The sequence below is a fragment of the Alosa sapidissima genome, chromosome 4 (genome assembly GCF_018492685.1).
Source record: "Alosa sapidissima isolate fAloSap1 chromosome 4, fAloSap1.pri, whole genome shotgun sequence".
Lineage (NCBI taxonomy): Eukaryota > Metazoa > Chordata > Actinopteri > Clupeiformes > Clupeidae > Alosa > Alosa sapidissima.
The window spans coordinates 12,411,246-12,425,171 of record NC_055960.1 but is presented as its reverse complement, the minus strand read 5'-3'; the positions used below and the strand labels follow the sequence as shown (position 1 = coordinate 12,425,171).

The following is a 13,926-nucleotide window of genomic DNA, read 5'->3' as shown; positions in this document are numbered from 1 at the left end:
CACGCCCACGCCCACGCCCACGCACACACACACACACACTCACACTCACACTCACACTCACACTCACCTCCAGGCATGACGTGGCCGACGTCCTGTACAGTGAGCGCAGTTTTCTTGTCCTCCGTGTTGACTCTGATGACCCCATGGCTCAGGCCACTGAGGGGCAGCACCGCACGAGCTGGCAGAGGGGAGCCTGGCACTCCAGGCCTGACACACACACACACACACCACAATACTCAGCCCTTACACTGTGTAACTCACACACACACACACACCACAATACTCAGCCCTTACACTGTGTAACTCACACACACACGCACCACAATACTCAGCCCTTACACTGTGTAACTCACACACACACACACCACAATACTCAGCCCTTACACTGTGTAACTCACACACACACACACCACAACACTCAGCCCTTACACTGTGTAACTCACACGCACGCACGCACGCACGCACGCACGCACGCACGCACGCACGCATGCACGCACACACACACCACAATACTCAGCCCTTACACTGTGTAACTGACACACACACACCACAACACTCAGCCCTTACACTGTGTAACTCACACGCACGCACGCACGCACGCACGCACGCACGCACGCACCACAATACTCAGCCCTTACACTGTGTAACTGACACACACACACACACACACCCACACCACAACACTCGGCCCTTACACTGTGTAACTCACACGCACAAACGCACACACGCACGCACACACGCACACACACACACACAAACACACCACAACACTCAGCCCTTACACTGCATAACTGACACACACACACCACAACACTTAGCCCTTACACTGTGTAACTGTCAAATAAGCAACTGTCTCAAAATCTGGATATGTCATCCACAGTGTCTCAAGGATCGTGTGATTGTGATTGCTTCAACCAAAAGTGAATACAAATTTTGAAGTGATTTTAAGTAAGATAAAAATCAACTGCACATAAACCGCATAAACTTCCGAAACCTTTTTCTGCAGAAGTATTGCGTTAATAGGAGAAACTTGCAACCCTCAGTTGTTTCTGCAAATCCTGGAAGGACTGATAGCAGTTCTAGGCCTGATCCAGGGACAGTAAATGTGTGTACCTGCGTATGGCTACGGTCATGGCCTCAGCAGACGAGGCGCAGGGACAGATCACCTCAGGCTTGAGGCCGTGGGACTGGAATATGTTCAGAAATGCGTCACAGGACGACACAGACCCTACAGAACAGAGCAAAACATTCATTTCTTTATCAACACCCTAGTAGTTCACATTGTCTAATGTCTACTACAATCATTAAAGTTGAGGTACAATTTAGCACATAATCTGGTTAGCAAAACTCACAAGCATCTGACATTTCCTACTACAGTTGTTAGTGCAAGATGATACCCCGTTATACTTAAGTATTGGGGATACCTACATGGATTAGCTCCGTCGGCCACAATGAGCATCCTCAGAGAGGCCAAACTGATGTCCCTCTGCTCTCGGTGGGACATCATCGCCCAGTGGAGGTCACGGCACTTCACCACAGCAACACGTGCTACACACATACAGACAGACAGACAGACAGACACACACACACACACACACACACACACACACACACACACACACACACACACACACACACACACAGACAGACAGACAGACACACACAGACACACACACACACACACACACACACACACACACACACACACACAGAGCGATTGAAAGAGGGTGAGAAAGTGTATTTGTTTACATTGCAACACTGATCACATCACAGACAAGCATGTGTATGTGTACTTTATACTGTAACTGTAGTGTCACTGTGCCTTATGTGTGTGCGTGTGTGCATGTGCATGTGTGTGCGTGTGCATGTGTGCGTGTGTGTGTGTGTGAGAATTACCTTTATGAATATGGACTCTCTGGACCCAAGACAGTGGACAGGCCTTCATCACTGAGTATGGAACACTGATGGTGTGGATGCGGTTCATTACACTCTGAAACAAACAAACAAACAAACAAACACACACAAACACATACACACACACACACACACACACACATTTTAACTACTTTATTTATGTCCGCAATTCATAATAAATGTACATAAGGACATAAATGTTACAGATACAGAACATTGCTAAGGCATGATCCACCAATGTGGGTCTGATGACAATCTCAAACAGCAGATTTATGGATACACACAACAGATACATTCTCCATATATCCTGAGACCCCTAATGACAAGCCTATGCACACACACACACACACACACACACACACATATAAACACTTATATTACAAATTGCCCTGTATTCACATATTGTAAACGTATACCAGTGCATGCTCTACACATAACCACACAGACAGAGGCAGAAACCAAAATACTCACTGTGAGAACACCATGCCATAATCCCATGTCTTTCTTAAAGTCTAAGACACTGACCAGTATTTCCCCTTTAACACACACACACACACACACACACACACACACACACACACACACACACACACACACACACATACAGAGAGAGAGAGAGAGAGAGTACTGTTATTGTGGCTGATGGTGATTAGAGATCATAATGTCACAGAGTTGAGGGTGCTTGTGTGCAGCAGTGCCAGAGTCTTACCCTCACAGTAGTTGCAAGCCTGCGTGAGAGCCTGGCAATGCGTCAGCATGGCAACCTTAGAGATGGCCACGCCCATCACGGTCCCCTCCTTACTGACTCTATACTGCAGATGGGCAGAGAGAGGGACCCAAGTTAGACAGACAGATGAACAGACATAGATAGACAAGTATACTTATAACTTGATACATGACATGGAACTTTTCAAGCAATAGGCACACCGTTCTTGACACATTTATAATATAAGAAAATGAGTTAAAGACCTAAACAATCGTTATTATGCTTTTAAAATAGAAAGTACGCAACATATATGCATTAAATGCTAAATGCAAATACATTTAAGCAATAAGCCCCGAGAGGCTGTAGGCTACACTGATTCTACAACAGCTAAGGGGCGTTGTTAGGCATAACGCGCTAGAGGAGTGTCTAAAATCCCCCTTAGCTGTTGTAGAATCAGTGTAACCTATGGACTCGAGTGGCTTATTGCTTTTCTAAAACTGTTACTATAAATACCTGGCAAAGTTTCATAAAGTAAAGGTACAACAACTAGAAATATAACAAGTTATTCCTAGATAATCATTCTTCCGCCAAGAAATATATTTCCTCTATCTGAATGGTTGCCAAGCAACGTCGAGACGCAGCTACGTTAACTTTTGTGTCAAGTTGTGGTAGCGCAGTAGCCTAGAAATCTAGACACACCCTAGCGGCGGCAAATTAATTTGCTCAGCCTGTACGTCTAGTATAAAACCATAGGGATTTCTATTGGCTGACGCCGTGGACCTCATCCAATCACAGCGCTCTATTTTGTTAGAGAGTCTTAAGGCGGGCTTAACAGGATAACGACAGTCCTGCGACGGTGAACAACAAGAAAGGTGGCTATGGCGAACGAAGAGCGGTTGTTTGAAACGGCGTTGGCGTCAACTTTGGAGAAGTTGGACTTGGTGCTTTTCTTTGAAAGTTGAGCAACACAATGCACTTAAGTCATTCCTTTCGAAGAAGGATGTATTTGCCGTTTTGCCGACCGGATACGGATATGGTCGTAGCGCTGGCCTATTGCATGCCTAGGCAGTTTGAAAGACAATTCTCTGCCCGCCCCTTGGATTAAGCGAGGTGAATGGTTCGATGCCAGACTATACATTTCAATGATATAGGATGGCCCGCCAGGCTAGTAGCACAGTAATATAGTACGAAATGCGGTCAAGGTGTATGTTTATGCTGGATTTTACAATGGCATCGAATGCGATTCAGCTAATCACAATCAAGGAACGGAACTATCAGTTTTAGAAAATGGCAACGGAAGTAAAGCTACTTCAAGCACCTCTATGTAGGAGGGGTCTGTGTTGGCCGTGGGAATGTGAGGCTGCCAGTCCTTTGAGGGCTTGGTGAGATACTTGGGGTCAGTCACTACCCACTTCAGTGGAGGCCAACCTGTCAAACACACAGCCAAGCATCAGTGAGAAGTCTCAGAGGGAGAGAGAGAGATGAAGAGAGGGGGAGAGAGGGATGCAGGAGGAGAGAGAGATCAAGAGAGGGGGAGAGAGGGATGCAGGAGGAGAGAGAGATGAAGAGAGGGGGAGAGAGAAAGGCACAGGGAAAAGGAGAGAGACACAGGGAAAGGGGGAGGGAAAATGAGAGACAGAGAGATGGAGGAGAGAGAGAGGGGGGGGACACACCAAGAGAGAGGGTGACATGTGAGAGAGATTGTGCCAGTGGGAGTGACAGGTTGAGACTGACCTTTGAACTGTAGGATCTCCCCTGTGGGGGTTTTGGGCAGACCCTTCAGGCAGACTTCACTAGTGAGAGCCAGACTCACACCACAGTTACCCAACAGGAAGCCAACTTGACTGCTGCCAGCATCCTACACAAAACACACACACACACACACACACACACACACACACACACACACACACACACACATGCACACACACACACGCACAAGCACACAAACACACACAAACACCAGGTTTCTAATAATGATGAAGTTTGGAAGAAAGCAAGAATGCATGCAAATGTAGCTAGGCAGAGTGTACCTTGCGAGAGAGAGGCACTTCAATGGGAACAGGTATGAGTTCAGCCAGCAGACATCCGTAAAATGCCACCCAGAACATACCGGGGTCACTGTTGGGGTACACCAGGGCCACCTTTCATAAACACATAAACACACACACACACACACACACACACACACACACAGACAAGAGGGCGTCATTATGAATGAATTACCTCTGTTACTCTGTACCACTTTAAAGACATACTGGTTCAGCATTTACATTACTACTACTTCTGTGTATAATAACTATTCATCTGAAGTTACTCATTACACAACCACAACTGTAAGCTGTTTGCATTTATATCTTTTTAGACTTTACAACTGCATGTGTTTGTGTAAGTTATGTACTGTATGTTCTGTGTTGTTCAGTTGATCTACTCATGAATGTGTCGTAATGCATAGTCCTGTGTTTTTTTTTTCATTACAAAGAGAGAGTGTGTGTGCGTGTGTGTGTGTGTGTGTGTGTGTATGTGTGTGTGTGTGTGTGTGTGTGTGTGTGTGTGTATTTGTTACCCGGTCTTTAGGTTTGAGCAACTGTTCATTTTTGGCTCCCAGCTTGTGGAGGAGGGTGTACGCCAGCTTCAAACTGCGACTCCACAGTTTCCCTGGCAACAGCATAGTATCACAGTTTGTCAGTTTCATACACTCTCCCAAAACAACGTCACACTATTCTAAAACCCGACATAGGTGGTTTCTGTGGTCTGGGTAAACATGAACTCCTCAATTGCTTCATGGTCCATTGAAAGAGAACTCATTTATGAACTAGAACTATGCCCTTCTGCACACAAAATGTATGGAAATTCATGAGGAACAACATTTCTGAACATTTAAAAATTGTTGATACATTTACGGTTGTCCAAAAACAACAGTAGCCACAGACTTTCATAAAAGTGATGAAGAAGTAAATGTTTAAATGCCTTTAATATGTATGTACAGTCAATGTGAATTATAAACACAAACAATAACTGATCTCCACAGAATCTGAAGTGCGAAGAGGGTTGTGGTTAAAGTCTCCTGTGCCATCATAGATGTTTGGCAAAGTAGGTTTGAAGAACTATTTGAGGTACTCTAGATCTGAGTAGGCTACATATGTGACAGAAAAGAACATTTGTTTTTGTCCAGTCTGGCTTACCGTAGGTGAGCGTATAGAGGGGTTTGCCAGTGATGTCAAGAGCTGTGAGGGCGGGGCTCTTGCTTTGAGTGGCGCCCCAGCGGGCCAATGCGGCTTGCAGGGACGGAGGCCAATTGCTGACCACGCCCAGTGGTTCGCCCTTCACCGGGATCGTCTGTCTCCCCTCTGGACGAGGGATGCTCGGGTCAGGCTGGGGAACTACAGAGGGCATGACGCAAATGAGCTCAAGCAATTCCACCCTCTATACACAAACCTGTCTACAGAATAGAATACATGGAATGGAATCGAAGTTGATCAGTAGGCTAATTTCCAGGCTTTTAATTTTTTTTTTTTTTACTATTTTATTTATCAATACATTACCTGAATACATGCATTAATATACATAAATACATACTATATGGGACCAACCAAAAGTATAGCTTTAACTATGAGTCAACTATGACTGAGAGTGAACGTGCCGTGTGTGACCTACCCTCGACGATCTCCTCCTGGTCGTCCATGAAATATTCGCTGAGTGGAGGTCTCTTTGGACGCTTCAGGGTGTTCAGCAGCTGCTGAATCTTAGTGGAGACCCTACTAGAGACTGGGACACCTACACACACACACACACACACACACACACACACACACACACACACACACACAAGCAAGCAAACAGCACAGAGAAAAACGTATAAAAGGACACAGCTTATGGATGATGGAAGTGCTGTGTATCCTACCCCTACCTACCTTTCCTGTGAATGAGTGTGTGTGTGCACGTGTGTGTGTATGTGTGTGTGTGTGGATGCATGCGTGGGTGTGTGAGAGAGTGGGTCTGTGTTTTGATGTTAGTGACCTACTCTTGAATATCTGATTGTGTTAGTTCTGTTGTCACAAAGTCAAAGGGTAGTCTATTGATAGGAGGGTAAATCAGGGCTTGTTGAACTAGTCTCTCTAACACAAACACAACAAACACCCCGACACACACTCAGACACACACACACACACACACATACACACACACACACACACACACACATGCACAATCAATCATACTCACCCACACACACACAAACAAACACGAACACACACACGCACACATCCATACATACTCACAGAGCGAGAGTGATGGAGGAGGGGGAAGAGAGGTTTTCTCAGGTTTGTATACTAGCGCACTATTAATGGACTATTAAGGGGCTACTGATGGCTATAATTACTGTACCTTTTCCAACCCTTCTGACTGAATGTACGCACAACATGGATGGGCAAGAGAGTGTGTGAGAGAGAGAGAGAGAGAGAGAGAGAGAGATAGAAATAGAGGCAGAGAGAGAGAGAGAAAGAGAGAGAGACAGAGAGAGAGTGATAGAGAGCAGAAGCAGAAAGAGTAGGCAGAGAGCAGAGGTAGATATAAAGCCAGATAGATAAACAGAGAGACAAAGGAACATGGCTTAGTTAGTGAGTAAACAAACTTAGAATATGTGTGAAAACTAAAAACAACATAAAAGCCTACACAAAATCAAGATTCAAAAGTGCATATAAAATAAAAATCATTCAGTATATCATACAGAAACAAGTGGCTGGCTTTAAGAGGCAAGGAGTAAAGCTTTGAGAAAAGTCCCAGTCTTTGGTGCTCGGACTGCGGGGAGACCCCGGCCGGCACGCTCTCTCTCTCTTACCATCGGCGGTCTCCATGATGGTGCCTCGGCCCTGGACGTGGGTCATGCCCCGGATGGTGTTGCTGGGTCGGTCCACACGGGACATGCGCTGGCCTACAGCACCCAGGTCTGGGAGTACAGGGGGACACAGAAGATAATGCAATTCATTCCAAACTCACACACACTTTTTGGTAGTGTGTGTGTGAGTGAGAGAGAGAGAGAGGGTAATTACAGTTCATTTACAACACACTTAACTGTAATTGAGAAGCGTCATGAACCTTCTGTCATTCTTTAAGAAAACCTAACTTAGATTTATACAGTGCCAGTATTCACCCCCCCTTGGATATTTCCCCTTTTACTGCTTTTATAAATGGAATCTTGGTCAATTTGGTAAATTTAGTTAATTACGGTAACTAAATGAACTAAATCAATTAACATTACTCTGTAGAAATCTGTATTTTTGACTTTAAAGACATTTTTTTGTATTTTATTGTAAAAAAAATCCAAACTAAATTGACCAAGATTGCATTTATAAAAGCAATAAATGGGAAAATATCCAAGGGGGGTGAATACTTTTTATAGACACTAAACACAATATTGTGAATGTGCACATTTTTTTAAAGACAATATTACCCTTTTTATCTGTAAAATAATACCCCCCCACCTCCCACACACACACACACACACACACACACACACAGAGAGAGCAGTGGCCATTGACTCACCGATGCGGACGTGTCCCAGCGTCTCGGTGAGAGCCACGGGATGGGACTGTGAGTGAGGTGGTGGCGGAGGCAGAGGCGGCTGGGCGTGTGTGTGCGTGCTGGGCCCAGCCATGTGCGAGTGCGAGTGCGAGTGTGTGTGCGTCTGCAGCTGCGTCTGGCTGCACTGGTCGGACGAGAGGGTGGACGAGGCCGAGGAGGACGAGGTAGACGAGGAGCCCTGGGCGGCGCCGTCCGGTGCCGAGTCTGGAGACAGGATATCTCCGCTGTCCTCGTCATCGTCATCTTCCTCCGATGAGGATGACGAGTCTAGAGGAAAGAGAATGAAACAGTGAGAATGAGAGAATGAGAGTGAAGAAAGAGAGACATCCCGTGTGTGTGTGTGTGTCTGTGTGTGTGTGTGTGTCTGTGTGTATGCATGTCTGACAAGGCTAGTTGGACTTGTTACCTGACAGGGTCTGTACCTGGGCATGTGACTGTACATACGTGTGTATGTGTGTGTGTGTGTGTGTGTGAGAGAGAATGACATAAGTAGTGTAGTGGGTTACCTGGCGGGGTCTGTGCCTTGGCAGGAGACTGTACATACGTGTGTGTTTGTGTGTGTGTGTGTGTGTATGTGTGTGTGTGAGAGAGAGAGAGAGAAAGAGAGAATGACATACAGTAACTAGTGTAGTGGGTTACCTGGCGGGGTCTGTACCTTGGCATGTGACTGTAAATATGTGTGTGTGTGTGTGTGTGTGTGTGTGTGTGTGTGTGTGTGTGTGTGTGTGTGTGTGTGTGTGTGTGTGTGAGAGAGAGAGAATGACATAAGTAGTGTAGTGGACTACCTGGTGGGGTCTGTGCCTTGGCAGGAGACGGCATGTATGTGGAGCGGCGTTTGGTGGGCATGGGGGGAGCCAGCTTCTCTTCCTCGTCCTCGTGCTTCGCCAGTGCAGCCTGCACGGCCTCTGTGTGGATGTCTACAAAGACGGGGGGGGGGGGGGGGGTGAAAAGCAAACCATGAGAAAACAAGAGAGGATGTTACGAATAATATGCTTTCAAATAGCCAGGTTACACACTGGTACATTGTTATGGGGGCCAGATCACAGGTTTGATGGATTGATGCTCGATACGACAGGTACATCATCTAAGATACATGAATCGAGATGCACTGCTACAAGTACTTCATCAAAGATATATTATCACAGGCACTTCATAAAAGGTACATATTACAGGCACATTACAAATGATTATCAAAATGCTGATACCATAGATACAGTCTATCAGAATCCAAATCTAACATGCACAACAGAAAAATCTAACAGGCACACAGTGTTGTACACAAATACCCACAGGTGTTTCTAGGGTACTTAAGGTAGTACTTAAGTCTCACAGGTACTCTAGCACAGGTAGCTTATATCACCTGATCTGTGGTGTTCATCTCTGATGCCTATGATCACGCTAAGACAAGAGTATTACCTGATCGATAGCAATTACTTCAGGATAGCAATTACTTCAGGAACATTTCCACACATGAGCTTTGACAGATGTATTACCTGATGTGTAGCATAATCACAGGCACATTTTCAGAGGTGCATTCTGAGGTGTATTGGTTGATCTGTAGCATTATCTCAGGTAAATTACAACAGCTGCATTTCCACAGGTGTGACAGGACAGGTGTATTACCTGATCTGTAGCGATCATCTCTGGTGCCTCCGCCGTGGCGTGGGTGCGGAGTTCGTCGATGGCGGGTGGACGAGCCAGAGGAGGAGGGAGTGGAGGCAGTGGTCCTCCCTGGACTCTTGGCAGGCACAACTGTCACAAACAAAACCAAGTCTGTTATAAGGGTAAGTAAACATAAGTAATCAAGCATTCGTAAGACGTTTTGGTCTAAGAGTAGCTAGCTATACCCTGGAAATCAGTCTCCTGCCATGGAATTGTCTCTGCAAGACACTCTGGCAATGAGCACGTTACTTTTACCCCTTGCATCCCGTGGAACCAATCAAATTGGTGTATTTGATATAGACCTTCTTTCTAGATTACCAGGGTCTGGATTTTCCAGGCTAGCTAACTTAAAAGATTAAGACGCAAAAGGGGTTTGAACAGTTTCGTAAAGCTTCATAACATGGTTTTGCTTCAGATCTCTAAGATGTGAGCATGGGAGAAAATAGGACATGTGCCTTTGTACTCACATGCATGCTCACTATGTGAGTAAATAGGCTCATTTTTATTCAAATGCTCAACTCTCAGACATCTAAAACAAAAACATGTGAGTTGCTGTTGGAGTAGGGTGCATCCTACTGAGAGGCTAGTAAAATGAAACAACTCCTCCAGGCCATTAACTGGGTTTCCCCTGTGCTACTGCCAGGTGATGAAGAGCTGTACCTGGAGATTGAGCTGGAGTCTTACCTGGAGATTGCACGAGGAACGGAGCGAGGAGTTTTGCCCGTTTCTTCTCATAGCCCTTCTGAGTGATGTCACCTGAGAAATGTACAGGGATTTTTTATTCACCACAAATAATTGGTCTCCACTTTATCATCATCATTATCACCTAACCTTGTCACCATTGTCATTACATGTATTCCCAAAAGGGACCTCCAAACCACCCTACACCATCCTGATCATCAACGTTGTCACTTCCTCATGTTCTTCGTCATAATTATCATTTCAATAAAAGCAACGCGTCATCTGTCGCTTGAATAGTAGAAATAGCATGCCATTTCTGGTGCACAGAAGCATGCCATCTCACACACCCACGGGCGAGCTTACGACCCAACAGAGCAGAAAACACTCTCCTACGCCAGGAAGGGACACACAGCTGTTAACACGACGGCTGAGCATACAGGTTGAGAATGTTTTCTTTGTCAGACTATATTGTAATGAGTAGGAAGAGAATGCCTTGCTACTGGGTATAGTTGTGTACACTATTTACCAAATGTTTTATTAGTATTATGTAATTATACATAATAATACATTATACATCATTATGTATTATACATTGTTATGCATTTATACATTTTTCAAAACCAAAGGACATTAAAGAGATTTCTAGTCTCTTGCTCTATCCAATTGCCTTAGACCTGATGTCGAATGCCAAGAGAATTACATGTTTAAGTAAGGACTTACACGGATTCCAACAAAACAGATGACACTGGTCTTTGTGTGAGAGCAAGAGGGTGAGAGAGTGAGAGAATTAGAGAGAGAGAGAGCAGTACGGATCTAGCTGTGCATTCTGGGTAAACGAGCATTATGCTGTATGACCTAGATTAAGCAGACAAGGGGCGTAATCTCTCTATCCCTCCCTCTCCCTCGTTCATCCCTCTCTTCTGATTTACTTTCTCCTCCACATTTTCTCCCTCTCTCTCTCTCCATCACTGCATCCTTCCCTGTCTGTCTTTTCTTCCTCTTGTCTGCTTGTCTTGTCCTTTTTGCTGCTGTTCTCTCCGTGTTGGATCACAACCCTTCGGGGAAACGGTGGGATAAGTCACACACAGCAAACTGCCTTGCCTCAAAAGTTCAAGTACATACACACACACCTGTTTGTTTGTGCACCCATGCTGCCTTTGAGACAGACCTATAGTAAGGACGAAGCACTTTCTTTCATCTCTCCACTCATCTCCATCATGTCCTGCCTCTCACACACACGCACGCACGCACGCACGCACGCACGCACGCACGCACGCACGCACGCACGCACGCACACACACACGCACACACACACACACACACACACACACACACACACACACACACTCTTTCAAATGATGTAACACTGTCATAGCACAGCCAGCATGTATTTTCTGGTGAGAGAAGAAAAGGCCAATTCTGTACATGGTTACTTTCTTTACAGACTATACAGCAACTCCATACACACACATATAGTCAAAAACATAATGTAGATTTCACATATACGTTTTGAAATGGCTCCATCATGACAAAGAGGAACACAAAAAGTTGAAATTATGTCACAGGGAATGTTTTTTGCAAGAATAGCACATTCTTACCAGCTTACATTCTTAACACACTCTGAGCAGCCATGCGCTACAAAATGTTTGTCATTATAATCTACTTCCTCCATTCCTGAGACTGCAGTGCAGGCTTCCGGTACCTATCTGCATTAGCTGGCTGACACACGTTTCCTCTTCTTTGTCCAGCTGTGTTGGCTGGGTATGGCAATGAACAAACTGAGCCGAATTGGCTCATGTGGTAGACCGGAGTGCCCACTCTGAGCGATGCTAAGTCACTCCAGACTCCTTCATACCCTTCAGAGTGTTCTTGAGAAACACACAGATCCCATACCGCCCATGTCAATGTTTGAGTGATGAACACGGTGTGGTGAACTGGCTGTGACCCAGGCAAGGGTTTCAGTGGCTGCCATTACATGTGTACATTGAGCACAACAGTGTGTGTGTGTGTGTGTGCGTGTGTGTGTGCATAACTGAGAGAATTAGTCTGAACACATTAGTCTGCCTCTTGTGATATTAATATTACATATGCACATGAAATGATAATGGTACACAAACAACATTAAGCTTTACTCCAGAAGAAGGGTCCATTTCCTTTACAAACAATGGCATTTAAACATGCCATGTGAGTAAACTATCATAAAATGCATAAAATGCAAAATGCAAACACTGTAGCATCCATTTTGCACCCCTAAATGTTGTGTTCCACTGTAACAGCACACAACTAATGCATTTAAAGGGTGTTATACGGGGAATCACATGGAAGATGTACACTGTGAGGCAGATAAGACCACAATATGAAAAGAAAAGGTGTCAGTGTAATCTGCATAGTGCGAAGCACACAGTTCTGCTCTGCCAGCAGTAAGTGTAATACCTATGGGCATTAGCATCTGTCGCTATAGCACACTTCCAAAGGCAGACAGGGTGAGTGGGGTTTATAACGGCACAGCCCTGTTCCTGCTAGCCTAACACAGCCACACCACCATATTATTACAGAGATAGTAATCATCATACAGACAACTGAGTGTGATGATGGGTGGCACAGAAGGTAGTGTCAGTAGGCTACTCTGCAACACTTCACAATCGCCCACAGTGATGAGGTGGCCTATAATACCTAATACACTGAGTTTGTATGCATTAGACAGTGTATCTCCCTACTACATGCAAACCTGTCTGACTGATTTTCTACATCACCTGATCTGATCACCACTCTTATATCTTGCCCCATGTCATCATTTTACATTTTTAACAAGGGGAGGGAGACTGCATTACTACTGCATTACTAGGCTACTCCTGCTCTTGGGGGACTTAATCCTCGATTTTACTTTCATCCTTGTAAATAGTTTTATAGTGGTAAAAACACTGGGAGTCGTCTAATTCTAAACACTGCTTTAAGAGCGTGTGCCCTTCTGTGCGCCTACAGCTACATTGAAATGCTAGTCTGGTTAATACAGAGGCGCATCGCGAGACGTGCAAAGGAAGCGCAGGATCTTCCTCCGCGTCGCATCTGGCTTCCAACCAGCTTAAAATAAGCTAGAGTTAAAGCTGTTTGCCCTGTGTAATGCACTTGCCGAAGATGTGTCGCGAAGGCCACTATACACTGTAGGCCTATTCCAAATACCAGCACGATTTGCTGTAACGCGTGCATTGCCAATCAGGATTGGATAATGTTCTGAGCGTAGAACGCTACGCTAAATCAGGAATATTATATAGGGAAATGCACCATACAATTATGTGCTATTGTTCGCTGCCATAATATTAAATTCTGTACAAGCTAGCATCCCAGGGAACGTGAAAGAATCACCTGGGCCTAGAAACGAG

At 45.1% G+C, this 13,926-nt stretch overlaps 1 protein-coding gene across 4 annotated transcripts in view; it reads right to left on the bottom strand.

The window, feature by feature from the left end:
* Positions 1-13,926, bottom strand: part of dip2bb (disco-interacting protein 2 homolog Bb) — a 33,718-nt gene that overhangs the window by 18,953 nt on the left and 839 nt on the right. For 2 of the 4 annotated variants that reach the window (XM_042089713.1, XM_042089711.1), the window contains exons 2-19: positions 10,550-10,621; positions 9,827-9,955; positions 8,989-9,120; positions 8,165-8,470; positions 7,461-7,568; positions 7,007-7,024; positions 6,278-6,397; positions 5,806-6,003; positions 5,187-5,278; positions 4,654-4,764; positions 4,355-4,478; positions 3,939-4,048; positions 2,624-2,726; positions 2,386-2,450; positions 1,897-1,990; positions 1,429-1,548; positions 1,114-1,228; positions 68-207 (exon numbers count right to left, since the gene is read on the bottom strand). In XM_042089713.1, the coding sequence (XP_041945647.1) occupies positions 68-207; positions 1,114-1,228; positions 1,429-1,548; positions 1,897-1,990; positions 2,386-2,450; positions 2,624-2,726; positions 3,939-4,048; positions 4,355-4,478; positions 4,654-4,764; positions 5,187-5,278; positions 5,806-6,003; positions 6,278-6,397; positions 7,007-7,024; positions 7,461-7,568; positions 8,165-8,470; positions 8,989-9,120; positions 9,827-9,955; positions 10,550-10,621 (2,157 nt within the window). The remainder of the gene's footprint in view (positions 1-67; positions 208-1,113; positions 1,229-1,428; positions 1,549-1,896; positions 1,991-2,385; positions 2,451-2,623; positions 2,727-3,938; positions 4,049-4,354; positions 4,479-4,653; positions 4,765-5,186; positions 5,279-5,805; positions 6,004-6,277; positions 6,398-7,006; positions 7,025-7,460; positions 7,569-8,164; positions 8,471-8,988; positions 9,121-9,826; positions 9,956-10,549; positions 10,622-13,926) is intronic. The other 2 variants (XM_042089712.1, XM_042089714.1) reach the window with 1 other exon arrangement.